This window comes from Falco biarmicus, chromosome 3 (assembly GCF_023638135.1).
Source record: "Falco biarmicus isolate bFalBia1 chromosome 3, bFalBia1.pri, whole genome shotgun sequence".
In the NCBI taxonomy this organism is placed as follows: domain Eukaryota; kingdom Metazoa; phylum Chordata; class Aves; order Falconiformes; family Falconidae; genus Falco; species Falco biarmicus.
Genome location: NC_079290.1, coordinates 18,221,926 through 18,248,486, shown reverse-complemented (window position 1 = coordinate 18,248,486; position 26,561 = coordinate 18,221,926). Strand labels below are relative to the sequence as shown.

Sequence of the window (26,561 nt, the reverse complement as noted above, 5' to 3'; positions counted from 1 at the left end):
GCCTCAAAGCATTGTTATTACTAACTCTGCAACACCACTATGCCAGATTTGCTTGTCTGAAAATGAGCTTTAGCCCTTCTGAGATCAGACTTTGAAATTATCATCCATATGTTGTAAACAAGACATACATTTGCTGTGTAAATCAAACACATAATTTGGGCTCTTGGGTCTAGAAATATCAACAGCAGTATTGTTTCGCTTCTGAGTTTCTTTAACAAAAGCAGAAGGTCCTGGGGGCCAGCAATCAGAAGATCACATCACTTAGTGGTGGGGGTAGTATACCAGGTATATATCACATAGGGCAGGTAAGGAAGCACAGTCCTGGAGTCTGAAAAGTCATTGGGACCGACATACCCCGTCAGGAGCTTTATAAACTGCGTTATGGCTGGAACACCTAATGAACAGGAGGGGATAATGATTTTCCACTGGTATGACTGGTCTTTCTCTTTTTTTTAAACCTCATTCAGGTTTACTGCCTCCAAGCTAGTCATCTCTTCACTTGTAACTCTCTGTCTCTAGGTAATTTTGGAAATATTACTGATGGGGTGTCAGCAGGAGCTGGAGGGAAAAAGAAGTTACATGATGGAGAAGCAGAAGAAAGCTTGCTACATGAGGTGGAGGGTGAAATTTCGTACAACCTTGGAGTACCCCTGATATCCACCACCCCCCCCGAGAAGCCACTGATCACAGGTGGGAACAGGTAAGAATTGGTTTCAAAACTTCATTGTGCAGGATTCTAGTTTCTATTTTGTGATCCTGCAGGACTCATTCATGAACCCTGGCAGCACTAAACAGGTAGTGTGCAACTGAGGATTTCAAATCCTCAATTACATCTTTCACAACAGTAAATTTTGCAGGCTCCACTGAAGTGAATGGGCTTTGAGCTATTTTACACTCATATTCTAATCTTGGCCTCATGAGCTCCTGAACTTCTGGTGTTTCTAAAAAGGAGGTGTTACACCAGCTATAGATCAGAAAGCTATAGGCAAGTGCAACTCCTTTCAGTGCTGTCCTTGGTGTAGGGTCCCGTAGTCTGATCACAAGTAACATCCACCCAGTGACCACTCCAGAAGCAGAATAACACATCAAAAATATTGAAATCTAGTCGAAACAAAGTCAGCTTCCCAGAACACTTCCCAGAGCTCATAATTATAGATGCAAACTTAAATAGCAAAAAGTAACAGAAGTAGGAGGAAATAGTCCTTGAAAAAAGGAATGGAGCAATGGATTAAAACATGCAGAACAGTTTTTTTAAATAGCCTTGATTTTAAGGTTTAAAGGTTTTAAGGTGTAAAGGTTTAATTAATTTCAAAGATGCTAATAAAAATAAATATTTTCTTTGTTAATTTTGTAGGTGTAATGATCCCTGTACTGCTGAGTGCCAAGACTAGGCAGTACCTCTTTCTTTACCAGGCCAGGCACTGCCAAGCAGTTTACAGATCTAAGGACCAGGTGGGAAATACCAACCTGGATCTGTTTGGTTTCTGGACCTCCCTCAGTTAAAAAAGTACTTTCATCCTTTCTTGCAATCAATGGCTCAGATTAAATCAGAGCTAGTAGAAGAAAAAAAGACTGAAAATACCATAGCAGAAATTTTTGTTTCTTCAGCAAATGAACAGAGAAGGGAGAAAAAACCCAATATTTGACAGAAAGTTGTCTCTCCTCATTAAAGGACTGCAGATTTGGGTACATGCTGGGTGATTATCCTCTCTGGGAGGTTGTGGGATTTTTAGTTTTTCCCTTAACAAGAATTTAGATTTAAAGAACTGCTGTAAAAGAATGAATCATTCTTCAAATCTTCTATTCACTGCTTGGCTCACTCCAATATTAACAATTTTTTTTCTCATTAAAGAAGATCTCTTTTCCTCAAATTTATGTAAAATGCTGCATCTTTTTTTCCCTCCTGTGCTATCTAAAACAGTTTGGCCAGCCACAGACACCAACTACTGACTTTATGACTGTCATCTTATATTGGCATCATACTGGTCTCATCGCTGGATGTTTTTAGTATAATCAGTACTTAATGGGATAGCCAATAGTTTAGATAAACTTTGCATTTTAAAATCATAAATGAACAGTAGAAAAGGATAACAAGGGTCCATTTTGGAGATTAAAAACACTAACTAATTAAAGGAGAAGGCAGAGCAGTAAGACTTGTAAAGCAGACATCATGAAATTGCCAGGAATTTTCCACATTTATGTCAAAATGTATAGCAAGGGTAAGCTAACATTGAAAAAGTGGTTCCTCTGAATTCTCACAGTGGGAATAAGAGACATGGAAGTTCAGTCTTCCATGTGAGTTATTTCATGGCTATATATTTTTCTTAGTAAATCCTGTAGGAAGACTCCATAAGCTCTATGAATTTCAGGTTAAGACGTTCTGGCATTGGGGGACAGTTGAAGTGGTTTTCCCTCTTATGAAACCACCAAAATTAATGATTGCCTGAGACTCGTGTAGCTCTGCTATGCACCGAGTAGAACGGGTAATGCTCACCTTGCTGTAGGTTATTGAGGAGAAAGTAAATGGAAAATTCTGTTTCTCTTTTGATATCCCATAGGGCAGTAAAATGAAGTTATAGAGAAAATCTTAATCTTTTTAAACAGAAACATTCTTGCATAAACCTGTTAGGCGTGTGTGAAGTTAGGAGTTAGGGATAGGACGCTCAAGAGCAACAAGTGATTTGGTTTCTGTGGGCTTGGCTTAGTGGTTACACACATGTGCCCAGTTCTATCTGAAATGACTTAGAGTATCTGAGGGATCCTTACAAGCAAACATGAGAATCCCAGCCCCTTCTGGTCCCACAAGGTGAATGACCATGCCCGGCTAACTCAGCCTACTGGGACTCTGGATTTCAGGAGCAGGTGAGCAGGACTTTCTAAAAATTTGGCTGTGCTCAGACAGAGAAACCTTGAAATGGAAGAACAAGTCTTCTCTCCATACCAAGTGCACTTTCCTTTCTTGGATACCACAGCCTTTCCCAGGGTAGAGGAAATAGAAAATGCAACCATTTTTGCAGCTAGTTGTTGAACGTTCTGAAGAGCAGGAGGCTTGGGTAGTTTTATTTATTATTTAGAGAATCGGTTTCTGTGGAGAAATACTGAAGGCAAGTTGTGCTGGTTTTGACTGGAATAGAGTTAATTTTCTCCATACTAGCTTGTATGGTACCATCTTTTGGATTTGTGCTGGAAACAGTGCTGATAACACAGGGAAGTTTTCGTTACTGCTGAGCAGCGCTTACACAGTGCCAAGGGCTTTTCTGCTTCTCACCCCACCCCACCAGCGAGCAGCTGGGCGGGCACAAGCTGTTGTGAGGGGACACGGCTGGGACAGCTGACCCCAGCTGACCACAGGGATATTCCATACTATATGACACTATGGTCAGCAATGTAAAGGAAGAAGCAGGAAGAGCCAGCAGATGAATACCTGGCTCCCGAGCCTGGTGTCACTGGCAAATTCTGGGGTTTTTGATCATGGCTGGTCTACACGACAGCAGGCCTGCTGGTGGCAGGTGGGGTATTCTGGTCTCAAAGAGGGAAAAGGATCTTAGCACAGGAGTTAACAGGGCTCATTGAAAGAGCTTTAAACTGGATTTGAAGGGGAAAAGAGTTATACCCAGGCTGGCTAGAGATAAGCCTGGGGGAAGCATGCCAGTGTCTGCGGGATGATGTGCTGGTGAGGTCCTTGGATCTTCCGTTTCAGTGGAGGTAGGGGATGAAGATCCATGTGCAAAGATGCAAGGGTTATTCATGTGTTAGAAACCGCAGAAATGCCTGAGAATGGTCATGTAGGAATGAGGGCTTCTCCCTCCAAAAAGGTGGTAGGATCAGGCCCAGCTGAATTGCATTTACACCGATGCACGCAGCATGGGCAACAAACAGGAGGAGCTTGGAAGCCTTTGTACAGCAGGAGATCTATGACATAGCTGCCATCATGGAAACATGATGGGATGGGTTGCACACTGGAGTGCTGCAATGGATGCTGTAAACTCTTCAGAAGGGATAGGTGAGAAAGGAGAGGCAGGGGGGTAGAGCTGTATGTTAGGGAGCATTCTGATTGTCTAGAGCTTAATGATGGTGACAATAAGGTTGGGTGTTTATGGGTAAGAATCCGGTGGAAGGCCAGTGAGGCAGATATCATGGTGGGAGTCTGTTACAGACCACCCAACCAGGATGAAGAGGAAGACAAAATATTCTACAAGCAGCTGGGAGAAGTCTCACAATTGTTAGCCCTTGTTCTTATGGGGGACTTAAACTTACGAGATGTCTGCTGGAAGGAAGCAGTCCAGGTGGTTCCTGGGATGTGTGGAAGATACCTTCCTCACACAGCTGGTGAGGGAGCCAACTAGGGAATGTGCCCGCTGGACCTGTTGTTTGTGAACAGAGAAGGACTTGTGGGTGATGTGATGGTTGGAGGCATCTTGGGCACAGTGAATGTGAAATTATAGGGTTTTCTATTCTCAGAGAAGTAAGGAGAGGGGTGAGCAGAACTGCTACCTTGGACTTCCAGAGGGGAGACTTTGGCCTGTTTAGGAGCGTGGTTGACAGAGTCTCAGGGAGAAAGGGGGCAGTCCTGAAAGGCCAAGGGGTCCAGGAAGACTGGACATTCTTCAGGAAGGGAATCCTAAAGGTGGAGGAGCAGGCTGTCCCCATGTGCCAAAAGACAAGCTGGAGGGGAGGAAGACAGAGGAACAGAGAGCTTTGGCTGGAACTTAAGAAAAAAAGGAGCACTTATGACCTTTGGAAGAAGGGGCAGGCAACTCAGGAGGACTACAAGGATGTCATGAGGTTGTGCAGGGAGAAAATCAGAAGGGCCAAAGCCCCACTTTGGAACTTAATCTGGCTACTGCCATTAAAGACAATAAAAAATGCTTCTGTAAATACATTAGCAACAAAAGGAGGACTAAGGAGAATCTCCATCCTTTTTTGGAAACATAGGATGAGGAAAAGACTGAGGTACTTAATGCCTTCTTTGCCTCAGTCTTCAATAGTAAGATGAGCTGTTCTCAGGGTATTCATCCCCCTGAGCTGGAAGACAGGGACAGAGAGCAGAATGAAGCCCCCATAATCCAAGGGAAATGGTTAGTGACCTGCTACACCACTCAGACACACACAAGTCTATGGGGCCAGATGGGATCCACCCAAAGGTACTGAGGGAGCTGGCAGAAGCGCTCACCAAACCCCTTTCAATCATTTATCAACAGTCCTGGCTAACTAGGGAGGTCCCAGTGGACTATAGGTTAGTAAATGTGCTGCCCATCTACAAGAAAGGCTGGAAGGGGGATTTGGGGAGCTACAAGCCTGTCAGCCTGAATTTGGTGCCGGGGAGTGGCATGGAGCAGATCACCTTGAGTGCCATCACATGGCACATACAGGACAAGCAGGTGATCAGGCCCAGCCAGCATGGGTTTATGAAAGGCAGGTACTGCTTGCCTAAAGTGAACTCCTTCTATGGCAAGGTGACCTGCTTAGTGGGTGAGGGAAAGGCTGTGGATGCTGTCTGCCTAGACTTTAGGTAAAGCCTTTGACACCATTTCCCACAGCATTCTCCTGGAGAAACTGGCTGCTCATGGCTTCGATGGGTGTACTCCACGCTGGGGAAAAAAACTGGCTGGATGGCTGAGCCCAAAGAGTTGTGGTGAATGAAGTTAAAGCCAGTTGGTGGCTGGTCACAAGTGGTGTTCCCCAGGGCTCAGTGCTGGGTCCAGTCTTGTTTAATGTCTTAATCAATGATCTGGACAAGAGGATCGAGTGCATCCTCAGGAAGTTTGCAGATGACACCAAGTTTGGTGGGATCGTTGATCTGCTTGAGGGTAGGAAGGCTCTGCAGAGGGATCTGGACAGGCTGGATCGGTGGGCTGAGGCCAATTGCATGAGGTTCAACCAGGCTCAGTGCCAGGTCCCACACTTGGGTCACACCAACCCCAGGCAGTGCTACAGGCTGGGGCAGAGCAGCTGGGAAGCTGCCTGGGGAAAAAGGACCTGGGGGTGCTGGTTGACAGCCGGCTGGGCATGAGCCAGCGGTATGTACAGGTGGTCCAGAAGGCCAATGGCATCCTGGCTAGTATCTGAGACCGTGTGGCCAGCAGGATCATGGCAGCACTTGTTCCCCTGTACTCAGCACTGGTGAGGCCAAACCTCAAATCCTGTGTTCAGTTTTGGGCCCTTTGCTACAAGAAAGACATTGAGGTGCTGGAGTGTGTCCGGGGAAGGGCAATAGAGCTGGTGAATGGTCTAAAGAACAAGTCGCATGAGGAGCGGCTGAGGGAACTGGGGTTGTTTAGCCTGGAGAAAAGGAGGTTCAGGGCAGACCTTATTGCTCTCTACAGCTACAACAGGAGGTTGTAGGCAGGGTGTTAGTCTCTTCTCCCTACTAACAAGTGATAGGATGAGAGAAAATGACCTCAAGTTGTGCCAAGTTTAGATTGGATATTGGGAAAAATTTATTCCTTGAGAGGGTTGTCAAGCATTGGACCAGGCTGCCCAGGGAGGTGGTTGAGTCACCATCCCTGGAGGTATTTAAAAGATGTGTAGACTGGCAATTAGGGACATGGTTTAGTGTCGGACTTGGCAGCGCTGGGTTAATGGTTGTACCTGATGATCTTAAAGGTCTTTTCTAACCTATAATGATTCTATGATTCTATAAAGTTGGGGGAAGAAGAAGGAAGGGGCAGAGGAACATTTGGAGTGAGGTTTTTTTGTCTTCCCAAGTAACTGTTACGTGTGATGGAGCCCAGCTTTTCTGGGGATGACTGAACACCTACCTGTCTGTGGGAAATGATGAATTAATTCCTTGTTTTGCTTTGCTTGCATATGCAACTTTTGCTTTACTTATTTAACTGTCTTTATCTCAGCCCATGAGTTTTCTCACTTTTACCCTTTCTGATTCTCTCCCCCATCCCACTGGGGAGGAGTAAGCAAGTGGCTGCGTGGGGCTTGGTTGCTGGCTGGGGTTAAACCACAACAGAAGTATACACCAGAAAATAGCTCTCCAGTAGCCTGTTCTCAGCTGCAGAGCATGTATTGGATTAGAGCTATTCCCAGAAGAACATAAAGGATTATATAGATCTTCATTTCCGTTAAAAACCTTTCCACTGTGCCACCATTAGTAAGGAAAATTATGAGACCTCAGGTGTTAAATCCAGTATGCCTGAGCATGGTGTTTCATAGGGCTAGAGAATTTATATAAAGGGAGGACAACGTGCTTATCAGGTTCAAGGTTTTGACATAGTGCATACCACAACTCCAATCAAACATCAGTCTTTGTGGCCGGTGTGCGTTGAAGTCATCAGAGCCTCTGGTTATGCTGTCATCTTGCTCATTCTTTTCAGTACAAGATATTCATACAGCTGGACACCCAAAGAAAGTAGCATTGCAAAAAGAGTCAATATGGCAACTTGGACCTAAGAAAAAAAGAGAAAAGGGAGATCAGCAGGTGCATTTTATCACAGAGTTATTATAAGTTTGGTATCCCTTTTACTAAGCAGGGTCCTGCAGATCAGCTTCTGCCAAGAAATGTCAATCTCTGCTAGCTATTGCTTCTGAAAAAAAAAGCACTTTTGAAAGTAATGTGGTGGTGAGACTCTGCCATGCCTCTCCTGCTGTGTAGTATGCAGAGCCATTGCTCTTGAAGAGGTGATCAGATTTTAATTTTTGCTCCTTTGTCCCATGTTGCTTTCTGCCATTAACAGTATTTCAGAGCTTCTCTGCATGGCTCTCTGCCCAGCTTTTCTCCCACCCTGGAAAGCACTGAAATTAGATCTATTGACTTCAAGACGTTTCTCTTCGGGGATCTCACATGTGGCAAAAGTGAGGTTCGTGTTTGTTCTCCCCAGCATTTACTGGTTAGCACATGTGAACACATCCTGTTGTGTCCTCACTTTCTGCGCTGTGAGAGAGCACCAAACAGTTTTTCTTTCCCACACCTTGCCCTGAACTCCTCTCTCACCTTTATGATCTGCTCTGTACTTTGTTTTCACAGGAACTATCAGTACCTACCGTATGATGAGAGGAAGCCCTGTATCTGTGTCAAGAGCTACTGGGGTGACCAGACCTTCCGTCTGTACTCTGCCAACACTCTGGAGAAAATGGCAGATCACCTGGTAAGTGGCAACTGTGTTCCCAGGCTCACGTATTCAGCAGGGTAAGTCAATGAGAGGTCACGTTCCTCAAAACAGCCCTTCAGAACTTCCCTCGACTGCATTCCTTGCTGTTTGTTTTGTGAAAGATTAGCCTCTTCTCACCGCGCCCCCCCCCAGCTCCCAATTACTTTGATCTATTAGAGCTAGTGAAGTATTCCTGTCCACCGGTTCTTTTTTTTTTTGGCTGTAGGGCTGTCTTGTTTTGTCAGAAACAGTTTCTTCTTTGTAAGAACAGTCTAACAATTAAAATATGAGATAAGAATAATCTGTCTCCTATGGCTCTTCCTCTGATGTCTTCATCCTCAGACCACATGGCTTAACCTGTGTTTATGCTGGAGACTCTTTAAAGGACACTTTTTGGTTTTAGTATTCCTAAAAACATTGATAAAGACAAAATGGCATATCGTCCCATGGGCAGTCACTGCAATGCCCTAGTCATAGCATTTTCCCATCATGATGGTTTTTCTACCATTGTTTGAAGTTGACTATCAAGTCTCAAGAAAGTAGTTGTATTTTTTTTTGAAGTGACTTCTAATGTTGGATATTTTAATTTGGGGCACTCAGATTAAGAGTCTGATTCATCCCTCATTTATCCTTATATACCTCATGAGCACAACACTGAAGTCATACTTACGCAAGGTTGTATCATGAGAAGACAGTGGCTTACGGGCCAATATTTTGAACCCAGGTATTTGAAAATCAAACATTTGACTATACATATAGAGAGATGTGTTTGTCAGTGTACCTGAACACCCACACGCCTTGCTGGAAATCCAGCTTTTTATTTTAGCTTGCAAGAAGAGACTCCATTTCTCAGTGATGACAGTACGTGTTGCGGTAGACCTTGCACGTGGATTCAGGTGCCCACTAAAGTTTAAGAAGTTTACTCTAGCAACTTGCTAAATTTAAGCAGCAAGGCTGGAAACAGAACCAAGGAGAACTACAGTTTTTCCTCCTACCTAGTGGAGAATCTTTCCCAATGGCTGATCTTTACCAAAGAAGTGAGACACCAAAGCTGCTCCAAGCAGTAGTGGCTTGGACTAGTAGTTGGAGAGGCTGGGCAAAGGTGAATATAAATTATGCTGCTGGAGTCCTCTCTGTGCACTTCAAGCATAGTGATATATCAAAGGTCCTGTTCTGTCAGGTTACAAAGTCACCTCCCTCATTCTTGCTAGTCATACAGTGAATAATGGTGTTATAAGACTGGCAGAAAGACAAAGTGCCATCCATTATGTAACAGCTTTTTCATGTGTTTCTCGTAGGAAGAATCATTAGAGCAAGTAAAGGACTTGCTCAAGGTTTCAGAGATAGCATCTGAGGAGAAAATGAGGACAACCCTAAATTATTTTATCAATCAAAGCAGGTAACTACATTTACTTTAGTAAATAAACTTTATATGTTGGCTACAAATTTGAGGCTAGACAAGGAAACTGATGATAATAAAAAAAAGTACAGTAAACTTACTGAGATATAAATTTTATTTATTCTGCTATAAAAGCAAAGGCCTTCCCCAGTTGTAGTTTCTGTTTATACGGAGAAAATATTGTCTTGTTTTTAATATTCAGTATTGGCAGTAGACTACTGCCAATGATTGTCATATTATTTTGGCTTTCTGGACTAGAATGTATATGGGATAAGTAGGATTTAATAAAGCATGTGATAGACATACTGTAAAAAAGGACAAGGTTAAGATAAAAACAAAGGATTTCACATGCTGGGATAAATCACCCAGTGGGCTTTGTGTCAGCTGACGTGATTGGGCTCAAAATAGATACAAACCCTGATTTCTAGATATAAACCCTGTTTCTGTGAAATGTGATGCAAAGTTTTTGGACCCTATCTTAGAGGTGTTCAATACTTATTTTAGAGAATTTCATCATCGGTTTTCTGGTTCATGTACTGCAGTAGGCAGAGAACATTTCATTCCAAAGTATTTTAGCAGCTCACATTAAAAAAATAGCATATTTAAAGACCCTGTTATTCCTTTGTCCTAGGGCCTTCATTACCATTGCTGAAAAGAAGCCCAAAGGGCTGAACTACACTGCTTTGGACAAAAAGAGACTCATGCTGTTCAAGCAACAGCTGGTAGGTGTGTTTTTTCCTTTAAGCATTGATGCAATTATATTAGCTGAAAGCACACTGGATGTATACATTTTCATTTCTATTTGATTTCATTATACTGGAATGCTTTGCAATTAGTATGAATGTAATATCCAAGAATATTTTTTTCAATAAACCCTGCTGTGCTTAATAAAGAGTTGTAAGTTATGCTAAAATAATTAATTCAGAACCTGTTGTTTTTAAATACAAATAAGACATTATAATATTGAGCTGATTTTTTTCTCCCGCTCATTTTAAGATGAGATGATGCTGAGTTCAGTGGAAAACCACCAAATTAACATGCTGTTATGCATTTAGTTACTGTGGTGGGGCTCAACTTCAAGACTAGTAAAGTCTGGCATTTGGTATTCCTGGACCTAATCACCTCCTGCAGGGAACCAGTGAGAAGAATCTGAATTGAGTGGAGGTCATCTGAGTATTTATTAGCTTTATTTACTGTTTTTTCACAGAATTTGGTTGTGACTTCTGTCAGGACCAAGGCCTGATAAATCTAGGTGGTAATCACATGTCTCTTGGGACTTCCATACATGCAGTATACATACAAAGAAAATGGGGGACATTCACATTTTATGTTACTCAGCTCCAAAGAATTGATCACTGTCTGTTGTGAGAAAGAAGGTAATTGTTACCTTGAACCAGGTGTCTCCATCTTTTCTTTTCAACTTGAATTGAAGACTGTTTTCTCCTGCTGTGTCCAGTTCAAACTACTTGATAATACATAAAAATACGTATTCTCTTTCCTGGCTGCAGGAAGCAATGTCCAGTGACGCCAAGGGAATTGTTCAGCAACAGAAAAAGAAGATGTCACTGGATGAAATGATGCGTGAGACTCAGAGCTTTATAGATAAAATTCGATTCTTGGTTGATGAGGTAATCCAACATAAAATCAGATAATTTTAAAATCTAGGCCTTGACTTTGATTTTCATCACCCTGTGTGAATAATAACTCCTGGCCTGGTTATTCAAAGAGGTCGTCTTTGGATATCTGGACCCAATCCTGTTTTGTATTAAATGGAGCTGTTAGCAGACTGGGGTAGGAAACACTGGGCTGTGTGGTGTGGAGAGGATGCGGTATGGAGAGTTTTTCCTTTTTTTTAAATAAGGTCATCTCATATATGCCCTGTTTGGGAGTGGTTTGGAGACAGCTTGTTTTCTGATCTGAATTCATGTCTCCGCTTGTATGGACACAGTGATTCGGACTCGCGTGAACTCGAGGGTCTCTGTGCTATACTTCATTGTGCAGACACTGCTTAGACATGCTATTAAGCCTGAAAATAACAGAACAGACATATCTCATCAGGCCAAAATGCAGTCAGTGCAGTGCTGTCCCTCTGAGAGCTCTCTCTGCTAGCAAACTAAACAGGGCCAAGGCTATTCCCTGGCTCAGAGAGCAAGGGGTACAGCCTGGCATGGTTTGCAGCCTACAGCTAAATTCCTTTCCTTCCCAAAACAGTGACCTTGCTCACAGTGCCTCCTGGGAACAGCCCCTGGCTGGTCTTTGCTTCAAAATATGCTCAGGCTTTGCTTGCAGAAATGTTACACAAGCATAATAGATGGTCAGATGCCAGTGCTTGAGTTTGGCCCCAGTCCTTTTTGGTTGCTGGTATAGATGAAATTGATGGCATTTCCATGGTAGGTACTTTCAACTTAAGCAGTGTATGGGTAAGTTGCTTCCTGAGAGAGAATCAGACCCAGATTTTTAGTTTCAGTTTCTCCTGAAATGGTTTATGGCATGGGTGCTCCTTAATCACTCGGCAAAGCTCTTTACCTTCAGCTGTGCTTAGGAATGGAGGTTTGGACTGCAAAGCATGAAGAGACAGCCTTTTTTAGTCCGAGTGCACATCTGCCACTCCATAGGAGCTGTGAGGGAATCAGCTCTTGGCAGGGAGTGTTTTAACAAAAAATAACGGTGATGGCTCATAGAAAGAATTCAGTTTTAGTTCAGTGTTCCTCATCATTTAACAGCCACAGAATACAGTGCCTGATGTATTCATCTGGATGCTCAGCAACAACAAGAGACTTGCGTATGCAAGAGTCCCAGCAAAAAACATACTCTATTCCCCAGTGAAAGAACAGAAAGGCAAGGACTGTGGGAAGATTAAAACTCATTTCCTGAAAGTAAGTCTGGGGCACTCTGCAAACACAGGTAATGCCTGGGGAGCATTCGGTATTCAGATTTCTTCCAGGGGTTGTATTTTACAGGCTCATATTTGTAATGTAGTAAAAATGTGTATACATTTATATCTGCCGTTAGTTTTCTTCTTACATTTATGCTTGTCCTTCTTTAAGCACTGTTTCATTGCTTGGTTTTTGGTGTATGAGTAATTAATCCTCTCACTACTTGTTATGGCAAGTATGTAACATTGTTTATCTATATCTGTATACATAAACAGAAGAGGTACAACCTCTTCACTGGCAAAGATGTCAGAATGCAGCACATGAAAGTCTGGGAGGAGACTGGTAGGACATCAGCATGCAGCAACTCAGATAACAAGGAAACCTAGGTATTCAGAGGTAATACAGCACTTACTCATGCTTGCTATTTCAAATGTGCCTAGGTTTGTGCAATGTATGTTCAAAATATTGTTATGGAATTATTCATCTGAAAGGAAAGTCTTAGTGGATATACTCCTACAAAGGCACTGTGGCTGGGTAGTACCTGGCAGTGGAATATTATGCAATGTAATTGTTACTATGGCCATCTGGAAAAGCCCAAACTCACAAGACAATGATACCTTCATATAATAACATTTTAGTCATTTTCCACCTGGAGTTGCTGGGAGTACTCCCATAAAGCACAACTAAAGAACAGATAGAAATATCTAAGCTCCTGATCGTGGCCATGGGTACTTGTTAAGCACAGTACTCTTTGCCTGTATGAACAAAAAATACCACAAGTTACCCTCCAGCCCCTTCAATATCAATAATTACCTTAGGAATGGATAATGCTAAATATTTAGCTTAGCATATCTAGTTGAAGTGGGAAGGGAGAGGAAGGAAATAATTCTACTCTTTGTCAAGACTAGTAGTGTTTTATACTGGAATATGTTTTCTGACCCGCCCAATGGAATAGTATTTCTGGTAATACATGGGACTAACTATTGGAGACCAGCAAAACTGTGTGGAATGGAAAACAGGCTGAAGTCTGGGAAAAGTAGGGTATCAGCTAGCACTGATATGCTTGCAGCTGTTAGGGTAGCCTGCACAAACCTCTGCATATATGGCAGTATGCCATTTACATAGACTTTCAACTGAGCAAACTACTCATTTCTTCCCTAAGAACCACAAAAGTTCCTTGTGCTAAATGAGTCTCAGGGCCACTCACTGTGGAGAAATGCCATTTATCAGTATATCAACTCAGTGAATGCTCCTTTATTTTACTCTGGCTTGGTAGGACTCAACATCTAGCCATCTCTCTTTCTTGAGCTTGTTGGTGATGAGTGGATTCTTTTCATCAGTTACCAGGCAAGCGCCCGCTGGGCTGGACTGTGCAGGCAAAGGTGGACGTCTACCTATGGCTTGGACATGCCAGCTATGCCTACAGCATCATGGAGAATTTGCCTGTAGGATATGAGACTGAATTATCATCTAAGACCAACTCAGGGCACAGTGCGGTGCCCTCACCTGCCTGCCTGCTGTATAAAAGTAAGGCACTGTTTCTTCTCCATTTTAGTAACTAAGAGATGTGGCCCCAAAAGCTCTAGTTCGGAGGGTGGCACAACCTCTGTTTAAAGTAACTGTTTAAGATGATCATGACTTAGCATCTTTTCATCAGAAAAGGCTGGCTTTATTGCAAAGTCATCAGTCCTGCCACTGACACTTTGCAGATGTGAGGGAAAGAAAGGACCTATTTGTTTGCAATTTCTGTTCCCCGTCCCATGGGTCTGTCTCCTCGTAATGAGGAGTATCCTCCAGTTGTCTTGGTGAAGCTACCATGTTGAACACCTAGTAAATAAATCAGTGATGGGAGATAAAAAGTGGCAGTTAACCACCTTGCAGTAGAGACTTAGATTGGGCATTGATTTTAAGTGAATACAGAAGTCTTACACAACTTCTGAATGTCTCGGGTGTTTCTTTAGTGAGCCAGCACTAGCAACAGTTCCCCTTGTCAGATACTGGTTGGATGGCAGGTGATGATGAATCTTCCCTTCCTACCTATGTCCTGCATCACTTCCATGAAGCTGACATGACTGTTTTCTTTGCAATGCCATAGCCCCGCACCTCTTCCAGCTGAGAGCCCACATGTATCAGGCAAGGGGGCTCATTGCAGCTGACAGCACGGGACTTTCCGATCCATTTGCAAAAGTTACTTTCACATCACGCTGCCAGACCACAAAGGTAAGTTCCAAAGTCTCTTTCAGTAAATGAAAACACATTGTTTTTCCAATTAAGCTGTGAAAAGGAAAACTCTTGGTTTTGCAAGGAGGTACCTAGCAGGAAAACCTAGATGCGTGCTCTTAAAGGGCAACTCCTGACAGTCCACTGCAAGCAAGGCAAAAGTTTAAGCATAACCTGCTACTCTCCTAACATGAAGTGCAGTAGTACTGCTTTATTTTTGGCCAGATGTCACATTCTCTGGGGCTACTGGGACTTTGTAGCAAGTGAATTACCTTTGTCTATGTCTTTTTCTGTATGTTTTTAATTTGGGCTGTTGTCACTGCTTGGTATGAGGATGAACTCCCAGAGTTCTCTTTTCCTACAGTCTATGCGTGCAATGATTGAGCAAAGAGTGAAGACCTTTATATAGCTTCTGTAGCCATGTGAGCCAGCATGGTTCTTTGCAATGGAATTTGGCAACGCATACTGATGGTTTTAGAGTGGCAAAGTTGAAATAAGCTGAAAAAAAGAGGTGTGAGACTTTCTGCACCACTTAAATGCTGCAAAAATGTGCCCATAAGGAGTGATCTCACATCTCCCTCAGGCAGGCATCTCCAGGGGGAGAATGGTCTCCTGTGGACATTTAATTGACCCTCTAAAGAGAAGGGGGATCTTCAACAGAGCTCCAGCAAGAAGGGTTGAAGTACAACCCTGGCAAATAAGCAGGAAGATGGTCCCTCACAGAACATGAAGACTGAATTTCCCAGGTCCTGAGGCCTCTACAATTACCCTGGAGTTAAAATGGGTCTGGAAGTTCTGAAACCCATGCCACAAACAGAATTTCCTGTGTCAAATATGGTCTCACTTCAGGAAAATTATTTAACCCCTCCATCCATCCTCTCGCCCCAAAACCACCACAGAAGACTGTCTTAATTTAGTTAAATATAAAATTCCTGTCACCTGCTTTTTTTACAAAGCAAGTTCTCTAGCATGTGCTAAATGGAGCAAGAAGCAAAAACCATTCTCTGCTCTAAGTTGTAGGTGCCTGTTTGTGCTGCTTTTGCCTCAAGGATATGAATTGTTTTTTCCCTGTGATGTGATTTTATCTTCTAATAGAAGTTGGTGAATTGTTTAGATACACCAGGTTCAGAAAAGTAGAATTTGGCCCAGGAAAAATAGGATTTTATAGGCACAGTGTGTTAAGTTTATTTGCTACCTGAATAAAATATTGCAGTCAACAACTTGCATGTTTTTAGAAGACTGTCAGGCAAGTGCCAATAAACTGTAGTTAAGAGATTTATTTCCATTCAAAAGAATGATAGCAGCTTATGAGTTATTTTGCAGTTGGCATATTTTTCCTTTAAATATTATCTTTGTTAAATATATTTCCTGCCAAGACAGATAAAACATTGTCTATGATGAAATGCCATAAGCATCCATGCAAGCCAAATTACAACAAATTAAAAACTATTGATTTATTATGAGTGATTTATTAAATATATTTCTCTTTTTATTTTTTCCCCATAAAGTGTTGCATCATTACACTGCAGTAAAAGCAAGATTGAAAAAGTGTACCCTGGAGAACTGAAAACTGGCCTTGGTTTAGGGCAAAGCTTTATTTTAATATCATCATCGGACCTGAGCCTGCTTTCCTAAGCCTACAGCTTTCCTCTAAACTTAATGCTGAGTTTTGTCTACACAGACCGGGGGTCGTATATTGATATGCTTGTGGGGGGTCTGTGAGGCAAACGGGATAAGGAAATGGGAGATACCGACCTCAAAGTGAAAGAATCCTATTCTTCTGGCTGGGAATAGCAGCTGAAAAACCTGGTGTCTCAGGCAAGGAGTTGTTCTGGCTGTGGGAAGGGACGTCACCAGCAGATCAGCATGCCCTGCAGAAGGACTCCCAACCAAACAGTTCATAGCTCATTAAACTTCTCCTCTCTTTCATTAGATCATTTCTCAGACGTTATCCCCCACTTGGAACCAGATGCTGCTCTTCAACAGCATTGTGCTTCATGGTGACCGGGAGGAGATTGCTCAGTTTCCACCAGAGATCGTCATCGAGCTGTATGATGATGATGCAGTGGTAAACTCAAAATCCTTCTTAGTAAAAACCTGGGCTCTTACATCTTACTGCCAATGTGAAAGCAAAGCTGTATAACTGAATAGGTATTAAATGCATGATCTTGCTGAATGGAGCTCAGTTTTACAGTGGTTTGCAGTTGAACATCTGAAAACAGCCTTGAGATTCACTTTATGTCCTTGCAAAGCTGTGGTCTTTTTTTTTTTCCCCCAAGTGAATCACGCTCCCAAAGACCGGCTTACAAAAATCAGAAGCATCTTGCCCCCACATTCCTTGCACACAACCGTAAATACTGTATCTAAGTCTGAGGAGATACGGATTTATCTCTGATGATGCAAACTCTGACACAGTCTCACTGACTGAATATAGAGCTCAGAAACTTTTGATGCTCTGAAGAGGTAATAAATAGTCAGCTTCCATTTTCATAGCTGCCTTGCGTTTTACCTTGCTCTTTCCTTCAGGGGAAGTTGGGTTTGTTTTCTTCACAAATACTAACCTCTGAATCACCTTGGCCGCTATGACAGCTGTGTAGGTCAAATGCCTTTGACACCTGTACTCTCCTTTAGGGTAAGGCAGAATATATTGGGTCTACAGTGGCTGCCCCTGTGGTGAGACTTGCTGATCAAAACTATGAACCACCTAAACTTTCTTACCACCCACTGCATTGTGGAAATATTTCAGGAGGAGACCTTCTTGCTACATTTGAGCTTCTGGAGGTAAGCGAGACTTTCTTGACTGTTACACCTTTACACCCCGCACTCACAAAAGCAGTCATGGCACCAAGGCCTATCGCACTCTTGAATTAAAGGGAATTGCAGCTGGAGCAGGACCATTCTGCTGTTGGACCTCACAGTCCCCATGGAATCTCTGTCATTCCCTCCAACCTGCCAGGGGCCACTCTCCATGCACACCACCACCAGCCCCTTGCATACTCTGAGCGTCATTTGCCCATCACTTTGCCCTTCCCTAAACTGGGTTCTGGCCTGTGAAACAACTGGGAAAATCCTACCGCCGTTGCAATGACCTCCTCTTTGGAGTAGCATATGGCCCTGACTTTAGCAGCCTCAAAGGTCTCAATACTGCTTTCACTCTTAAGGAAAAGAAAGTGGTGAATAATAAGGATTGCATTAGGGAGACTGAGTTTTCAGATATCCCTAACACGTTGAAGAGAAATGTTACACTGGTTTCCAACTGCAAGGCAAAAGGTAAATTCAGCAGACGCATGAGTGAGGTGTATCATGCCTGGGATTTCAGTGAATTTCAGTGGAATCTACAGAGCCACCAGTTAGAGGAAACTTCTCTCTGCTGAAAAGCTATATCAGTTTATTCGGAAATCTGAAATGGGAAAAACGTGGAACTCCATGACACGTTTTACAGATATTCCCAAGGTAAAACAGGCTTTTAAGCATGATGGGCTAATTATGTTCTTGATGAAAGCCTGAAATACGACACCATGTGGAACATTTCCTCATTATGGTGGGTACCTAGGGATAGAGTCTAGTAGCTTAGCCATAATTTCCCTGTTTTTTAATTGAAATCAACTTTTTGGTGAATAACGAGAGCATTGTATATTTTTTTTGGTGATCTTTTGGGACAAGGGAAGCAGCACTGCTTCTGGGATATATCCAAATATACCCCTAAGACTTCTCTAGAGTGTTGACCAGAACTTTAAGTAAAGACCCCACAGTCCTTATTTTCAAGCTCTGTACTATTATTCTCAGTGACAACACTCTAGAGCATCTCACGTAGCAGATAATAGCAATATGGACATTATAGAAATTTTTAGGTAAAGACATATGTAAACATCTGCCAGGCTTCAAAGCACTCCCAAAGCTGATGTGCCGGTGGCCTCTTCCAACATCAGGAGATTCCTGATGATGCTCTGTGAGGATGGAAACAAAAATCTCTTATCGCTAATCTATTCTCATTCCGAGCCCATAACCTTTCCCATGACATACCGTGTTTGATAACACTGATCTGCAGGTACCGTTTGCTTCAGCTGAAGGAGTTTTGTGTGAGTTAATGCTCCTTTTTCAAAATGAATGCTATTATGTCTTGCTGAAGGGACAAAATGATTCTTATAGGAAAGCACCCTGGCATTTAGGAAAATAGGAGGCTTAAAAGAATACTAGGAGTCATGGTTTTGCTCAAAGTGGGCTCAGGATTTACTGGTTTTATTTTTTTTTATAATCAAAAAAGTAAAATCCCCTTTTAAACACACCTTGTGGGTATTTTCCTCAAGTGTCATTTGAGTGCTAGATCAGCCTTCACCTCTTGCTCTGTGCAGTTTCACTGTAGCCATGAAGCAAAGTCCTTTCTGAGTTATACCAAGCTAATTTCACTAAAATTAACAGTGTAATACAGAAACACTCTCACGTCCACTAATGGCTGTTAGATTTTGGAAAACTGGGGACCTTGCAATAAGAACTGTTCAGTTAACTGCAGTACTTAAAAAGAACAAAAATGAAGATCCAGGTAATCTTGATTTGATATCAGTCTTAGGTTTTGCAGTCACAGAGTGCAGTTTAATAAAACTCTTTACGAGGCACTTCTGTCCTCAGATGTGAGCTCTCACTAGCCTTACGCTCCTGAGCTACATCCTTTGGAACTAGTCCCTTCTCACAGCTGTAAGAGGAGACAAAATTAGCTATGTATGTTATAGTTTAATTTTTTTTTTTTTAATAAATGGTGAGGTTTAGAAATTACATATGCATAAGGTCACTGTAATGTGCAGATTAATATATTTTTCTTGATCACCTGTCATCAGAACCCAAGTCAGAGAATGCAATGAAAGTGGGTACCCTGGGATGTGAACTGTGTGCAGGGACACGGCAGCTGGTCTGTGATCTGGTTCAGGTGGTCTTTGCCTCTTCTTTTATTTAAAGTACCAGTTAGTCTATTATGGGGTAAATTCTTTGAGCATTTAATGTCAGTTAATGTAGAGTTGTAAGCTTGGAATATAATTAAAGCTAAACAGGTGGATTTCTAGACAGGCAAGTATTGTGAACAAAGTTGTGTGTTTCTGTTTGGCTTTTTAAATGGTATGACAGAGGTGACTGATAGAAACCAGATACATTGGGGAACTAGACCTAGATCTCTGGCCTCAAGTTCCATGAAATCTATGAAGTGAATTGCTTTGGATTTTTAGTGATAAAAGGTGTTAAACATGTGCATGTGAGTTATTGCTGTTAGTTGTGTGAATACTCATATATGCTGCAGGTGCTCTGCTGAAAGACATGTTTTCCACCCATCTCCCTCACCTGCAAGGTACTAGGGCACACATTCTTTCTCCCTGATGCTAATTAAACTCCCACACAACTGTACATCGCTGCAGATAACAGACAGGTGGCCTAGTTAAATGAAGCAGAAGACTTGAACTTTACAGGTCCTTTGAAAGCTGCACCTCAGTTGCTTCACCTTTCAAAACTAACAAGTTAGCTTAGGAACGCTGAAGCGCTCCAGCAGTTGCGTTTCTTTTTCCCGGAAGCTGTACGCACAGTACGCTTTAGGTACTGTACTGCCTGGGAAAGCTGAGGAGAGCTCTGTCTGTAGGTTGTTAGCTCACCTGTGAAACCTGTGTTCTTACTGATCTCTGCTATTGCAGCCTGAGCTCCTGGTAGGGCTCATCGGCATGTGCTGGCTTCAGCTGTTCTATGTAGAAATTTGCTAAGTCAGGCCAGGCTTCAGATCTGCCCTGAAAGGACTGAGAAGGTCATGGAATAATAGTTGATCATTAGAAGGGATTGGGAAATGAAGCCAGGGAGCTTTCTCACAGCAGGTGAAAGGAACAGGCAGCAGAGCCTGGAGCACAGCAAGAGACAAAGAGACAGTCAGGCCCCAGGGCTGTGGTGGAGCCTGCCATCCTTGCAGCCACAGGGCACTGAGTGCTCCCATACACCCCAGTAAGCTCCTGGAGGTGGGGCAGGCTTATGTGCGATCACAGGCAAAGAATGTAAGTGCTGCCTGCAGCAAGATTTTTGTATGGCACTGAGAAGACCCAGCCCAAACTCTGGAGATGCGATCTGCAAGTTCTTAAATGATGGCAGCATGCAACGATGCAGGACAGCGCTTCTGCAGCGGCCAAAGGCACACTTGCCTAGCAAGTGTGCGGTTTCGCTGATGTGTGCTGTCTGTTCACCAGCCTTTTTGAACTAGAATCAGATCTAGAATTTTCCCATGAAAGTCTTCTAAGCACTTTTTCTTGGGACTTTTTGTTAAACAGAATTACCATGCTTTCCATTTTTAGTAAATAGAACTATGCTTCAGCACATGTATGTCTTCAGGGCAGCCTAGGACAAAGGAGCCTTTTTATTGGAAAGGTTCATAAACCAATTCTATGGAATACTCTTCCTGCCAAATGTTTTAGCGTCACAGCAGGACACATAGCAATCCAGGTCACATTCACAGCACAACCTGTCTGCTCTGCAATGTGTCTTATAAAACTGCATTAAATTGACGTGTTCTGCGTGCCATTCACAGAGACTTCTGATTTTTTTATTCTTCTGAAAACCAGCCTAAGTTATGACTCCTTCATTTTTCAGATTCCTGAGTCGGGCCCAGACAGACTTCCCCCACTTGATCCACCAGATGTTGGCCAGATTTACACAGTCCCAGCTAATATCCGACCAGTTTTAAGCAAGTACAGAGTGGAGGTGAGCAAGTTAGAATATTTCCATTTCCAAATCTCAGCTTCTTTTATTCTGTTCCTGAACTGTGACAGTAAGAGTTGATGAGTTTAAAATCCTGATCAACAGGAATCACCTAAAAATAGCGTATGGATCCCAAATTACATGCGGTAAGCTCAGATCACATTGATTCTCTGTGGCTGGGCATGCAAGGCAGTGCTTCCACCTGAGGCCAGGGAAGGCTACATCTCAGTCCTGACCTGCTGGGAGGGGATGGCTCCAGTGGCAAAGCGTGGCTGGCAGACCTGCTCTCTGTGCCACCCAGGGAGGTGTTTCCATGAGATGGAGAAATTCCCCTTGCAGCTGACCTCACTGGAGGTGAAGTTCAGCATCAGCCACCTCCCAGGCTTTTTCTGGTCCCAAACTTCAGTCAAGCAATGTCTCCTGCCTGCATACAAATGTTTGCACCTTCTCTACCCTCCTCTCTTGCACCATTTGGGTCTAAAGTCCCCTTATGTTAGAGAGCAGGGAAATGTGACATCTTTTCATATCAGCGTAATGCTTGGATGCTGCCCAGACTCACCACTCACTGTCACTCATCCTGCAGCCTTCACACCACCTGCCTATTTGCCCATTTTACTGTGCCAAGTCAGATCCTGCTTGCGTTACCTGGTGGCTCTTCCACAAAAATACTCCTTCAGGAGCCCAGAAGCAGTTCCAGCTTTGCCTTCAAAGATCAAGCAATCGAGCTGCTGAAAAGGAGAGAACAGTTATTAGCCCTGCTATATCATTTAGTTAAGCTGCTGTTTTCTGTACATAGGGAAGAGGTTTTGTTAGCAGTGTTACTTTTTTTACACCTGATATTGCAAGGTAGATAAGCCCATGAACTAATCTGCTGATGCTTAAATCCTTAAACTTAGGTGTTCCTCTAAGTTTTGTGCTCTGAAAGCCTTCCTCCTGCCCTTGCAGCATGATTGCTTTGTGCTGCTTGTACATTTTCTATTTCACACTGCTGTGACATTCATCCTAACTAACTGTAAGGCACTCAGCTTAGAAGCATCCTTGCTGCAGGCTTCTTGTTTGGACAGCTGAGCAAAGCAGCCACACTTCCAGAGTGATTCAGATCTTAAATCACATTTTGAAAGTGCATATCTGTCTCCTTTGGTTCTGGAGAGAGCACAGGATAAGTCTGCTTCTCAGTCTGATACCTCAGGCACCTTGAAATCAGGGAAATTGCATCCAGATCCAGACAGTTAAATTGCTGCAAGAACAGGTTTATAGTTGAAGTGCATGTATGTAAAGGAAAATATGAACTCTGGAGGGCATCCAGCAAGGAAATAACACAAAATGAATGTAACACAACTGTATTCGTTAATATACTATAAACTGTATCTCACACTAGTAGAAAAGGCCACAGAGCCACAGAAGTGTTCCCCAACTCTAATCGGGAGCCTCCGGGAACAGAGCAGGATCTCACCAATCCCCACGCCCCTCCAGTGCCCCTTGCCAGTCCCGGACTCACACAGATCTCCAGTCCTGCCAGTGTTCAGTTGTCCACAAAGCCACCCATGCTCCCTTTTGAAAGGTTCCAGTCTTCATTTTAGGTTCATGAGACTCACGGCTTCTCTCACCAACTGTAACGTAACCATCTCTCGCAACCCCAGTGCTCTCCTTCATGGCCCCCCATCGTGTGCTGTATAAAGTCCCATTTTTCCTGCAGACCTCTGTTTTACAGACCCAGTCTCCTTGTCCTCCAGACCAGGAGCATGGTCTTTTGAAGGAAAGCTGCTCAGAGACCTCCTGTCATCCGTTGCAGACCTGAGGGCTAGCTCAGCTGGCAAACCTCTGCTCGTATGGGATTTGTTTGCTCCTTCAACAGCTCTGACACTTTAAACAAACCAAGCCCCTGCTGTTCAGATGAGTAGTCCCCTGGCCCTGCTGAAAAGACAACTTTTTCAAATGTCACTATTATGTCTTGCTGTTGGCAATTACTCCTTGATAACTGTTTGATGTTATTAATTGTTTTAACTTCCACCGTTAACCCTGATGGATATTGAATATTGGATTTAAGTTGTTTTTTTTCCTGGTAGTCCTGCATACCCAAAGGAATACAAGGTGATGGGATCCCAGCAGTGGCTTCCCACAGACTGAGGGGTCTCTGCAGGCTGCTGATGTTTCTCTCTGCCCACCACAGGTCCTGTTCTGGGGTGTTCGAGAGCTGAAGAAAGTCCAGCTTCTCTCTGTAGATCGCCCCCAGGTTCTCATCGAATGTGCAGGGAAAGGAGTGAAATCCTCTGTCATCCAAAGCTACAAGAAAAATCCCAATTTCAGTGGCCTTGCAGACTGGTTTGAAGTGGTACGTAGAGCATGCTGCTCCTTGCCTCTCTGTTCTCTTGTTAGGCAGGGTGTTAATTACTAATTTCCTTCCTTTCTTGTCAAATAATTTCCACTGTGTCTTGATTAAATACTAAGGGACATCAGTTCTCATGCAAAAACTACTGATTTGAAGATACCTTAAAAGACTTCTGCTAAAACTATATGATAAAAGAAGGTGATGTTCCTCATGTTATGTCCCAAGTAGGCAAGGAAATATGCTGCAATCAGATTTTTACTGATAGGTTGGAACTTGTTGGCAGATAACAGGGATATTTTTCATCGTTTTTCCTCCTCCTTTCCCATTTTGCAGGGTAGTGCTGTTTCCTTTATTTGCTTTCAATTTTTTAAATTTTCCTTCATATATTACTGGGCCATTAAGAGGATTGATGATTTCTGGCTCGTGAGCTTTGGACTGTTTCATATTGTAACATTTGCTGTTATGGACTGTAAATCTAATCATTGCCTGTTGTCTGGGTTATAAAAGCTGGTACTTTCAGTGGACAAAGGTCAGCATTAGAAAAAAATAATCTATTCAATTTGCTCTAGTTACTAACACCAAAAGAGAAGTTTATTTATAAGGCAAAAGGATATCAAAACACTAACCTGGATACTAAAATACAGTTGCTAAAGTATATTTAGCTTCCACTGTATGTTACATGTCCAAAGAGCTGTTTTCCCTTTCGTAATTCATCCTATAAGACATGTAACCACCCAGTGTTCACATCTCATGGCTGGGCAAACTGAGGCAGATAAGGTTAACAGCCCTCAACAAAGCAGCAGTGGCATTAAGACTCAGAACTTCCAACACAGCATTCATTCCTTCTGAATGTTCCTGATTCTCCCAGTTTATTCTAACAAGAGATGCTCTTAAATGACAGCGTGGGACTCAACTCTGTAGCACAGTCACACAGTCCACTCTCTGTTCTTAAGAGCAAGGCTTTCTCCAGACTTTGCAGAAAACCATGAACAGAACTATGTTGCCTATGCTGTATGCATTTTGCCTCTTGAGTATGTTAATAGCTGAGGAGAAGGGAGGGAAGAGTAAAAGCCTCACTGCTGTGCAAGACAAATATTCTATATGTGTTCTGTATTCTGTAGCAATTCTCATGCTGCTATTTGTCCTCCACTAGGAGCTGCCTGAAAATGAACTTTTGCATCCACCACTAAGCATCTGTGTGGTTGACTGGAGAGCGTTTGGGAGGAGTACTCTTGTTGGAACACATAACATCAATTGCCTTAAGCAATTCCTGTGTAAAACTCAACTGGGTCCTGAAGCTGCACCAAACAGACTAGACGTTGTAGAAACTGAGAGAGGTAAATGTCCAACCCTGACCCCAAATAGAAAGACAAAGTACCTACTCGGAGGCTTAACACTAGGCACACACTTCGAGGATATGCTTTATTGTGTTGAGTGTAGGGTCAAACCCTTAATGATATGATCTTTTGATGATCACCAAATGTGGTGATAGCATTTCTGGCTAAATCTTACCTAACTTGCAAAGTTTCAATTGCAGTTTCACCTGAGTCATCCCAGTCTGCTGAGTTACCCCAAGAAGAACCATTTTCAGCTGATTACATCTATGCCGAGGTGGAGCAGGGTAAATGTACAGTGGTAGAGCCAGACCCATATCTCACAACACGTCCTGCTACTGAACCAGAGTACTCTGCCTCTGAACCAGGAAAAGACAGAAAACGGAAGGTGGGTATAGCTGAAGCTGTCAGCTTACTTTCTGTTGCAGTCCTGCAGACTTCAACCCTTCCTTATAAAATGGTAATCTCTTACTTATCTCCCGATTAGAGATTCTGGGTACTGATGTTAACACCCATGCTATCTTGCTGGCCCTTGAGAGAGCTAGGTAGCAATGTGGCTTTGAGCCCATATAATTTCATTATTTCCATTAACAGATACTTCCTTTCTTTCCTTTTGTCCTAGACTGTCATCTCATGGGCAAGTACTACTGTAGTAATAGGATTTTTGCTTTTCCTGACCTTGAATGATCTACTTAATTGCAAAACTCCCACTGTGAATGACTGTTTCTGTGTCCATAGCATTTAGTCAGGGATGACAGCCTCCCTTGTGTTAGATGCTGTACAAATGCGGAGCAGAAAGTCTGTTTCCAAAAGATCTTGCAGTCAAAATATAAAACGGGTGTTAATCTATGGGTAGAGGAAAGGAAAGTATGTGAAAACAGGCAGTTCAGATCAGCATGGGGTTTACAATACAGTATACGCTTTAGATTGTACACATTATTTTTTATTCAGATGCACATGCTCCGCCTTGCTCTGTAGTTTCTCCCATCACAATCACTCTTTTATTAACAACAATAAAAGCAGAGGATGCAGGAGCGAGTTCCATTTCAGAAGCTGTTTCTGCAGCTACATAAAGCATGCTTCTTTATTTGATGTTTCAGTGGTCAGATGCTTCCAGCATCCTTCATGATTAGAAGGTCAAAGAAACTGCAGGGATGTCTGGTTCTCCAGATGTACACACCAGTCAGTCTGCATCTTTCATCTGGTATAGAAAAATTTTAAAGTATGACAGCAAAGTATAGTAAGAAAAAAGTCCTATAGGGAACCCCGTAAATTAACCATTTTTATTATTATTCCCACTTATATATCATTCCCAATTATCTATCTTTGCTCCAGCTTCCCCAGCCAAGTTGACAACTTTCTGTAAGGGTGTAGGATGAAATGAAGTCAGTAAGATTTGCCACATGAGCAGGTGATCTTCAGATTCAGATTTTAGCTTTTTGTAAGAAGAGAACAGCTGAACTGCAGCAACCATTGGGACTCTTTCTTCTTCCAAAAGGCAATAAAGTAATGATGGGAGTTGTTAAAATACTTGCAGACTTTAGTGGGAGAAGCCAATCTGTATCTGAATGTTTCCATCCCTTAAAA

At 42.8% G+C, this 26,561-nt stretch overlaps 1 protein-coding gene across 1 annotated transcript in view; it reads left to right on the top strand.

Moving 5' to 3' along the window:
• Nucleotides 1-26,561, top strand: part of FER1L6 (fer-1 like family member 6) — a 73,020-nt gene that overhangs the window by 20,329 nt on the left and 26,130 nt on the right. Inside the window, exons 13-26 of the mRNA XM_056330414.1 lie at nucleotides 520-700; nucleotides 7,979-8,099; nucleotides 9,401-9,501; nucleotides 10,133-10,223; nucleotides 11,010-11,129; nucleotides 12,225-12,377; nucleotides 13,718-13,904; nucleotides 14,473-14,597; nucleotides 16,531-16,665; nucleotides 17,229-17,378; nucleotides 21,204-21,314; nucleotides 23,482-23,643; nucleotides 24,794-24,977; nucleotides 25,178-25,362. Of these exons, the coding sequence (XP_056186389.1) occupies nucleotides 520-700; nucleotides 7,979-8,099; nucleotides 9,401-9,501; nucleotides 10,133-10,223; nucleotides 11,010-11,129; nucleotides 12,225-12,377; nucleotides 13,718-13,904; nucleotides 14,473-14,597; nucleotides 16,531-16,665; nucleotides 17,229-17,378; nucleotides 21,204-21,314; nucleotides 23,482-23,643; nucleotides 24,794-24,977; nucleotides 25,178-25,362 (2,006 nt within the window). The remainder of the gene's footprint in view (nucleotides 1-519; nucleotides 701-7,978; nucleotides 8,100-9,400; nucleotides 9,502-10,132; nucleotides 10,224-11,009; nucleotides 11,130-12,224; nucleotides 12,378-13,717; nucleotides 13,905-14,472; nucleotides 14,598-16,530; nucleotides 16,666-17,228; nucleotides 17,379-21,203; nucleotides 21,315-23,481; nucleotides 23,644-24,793; nucleotides 24,978-25,177; nucleotides 25,363-26,561) is intronic.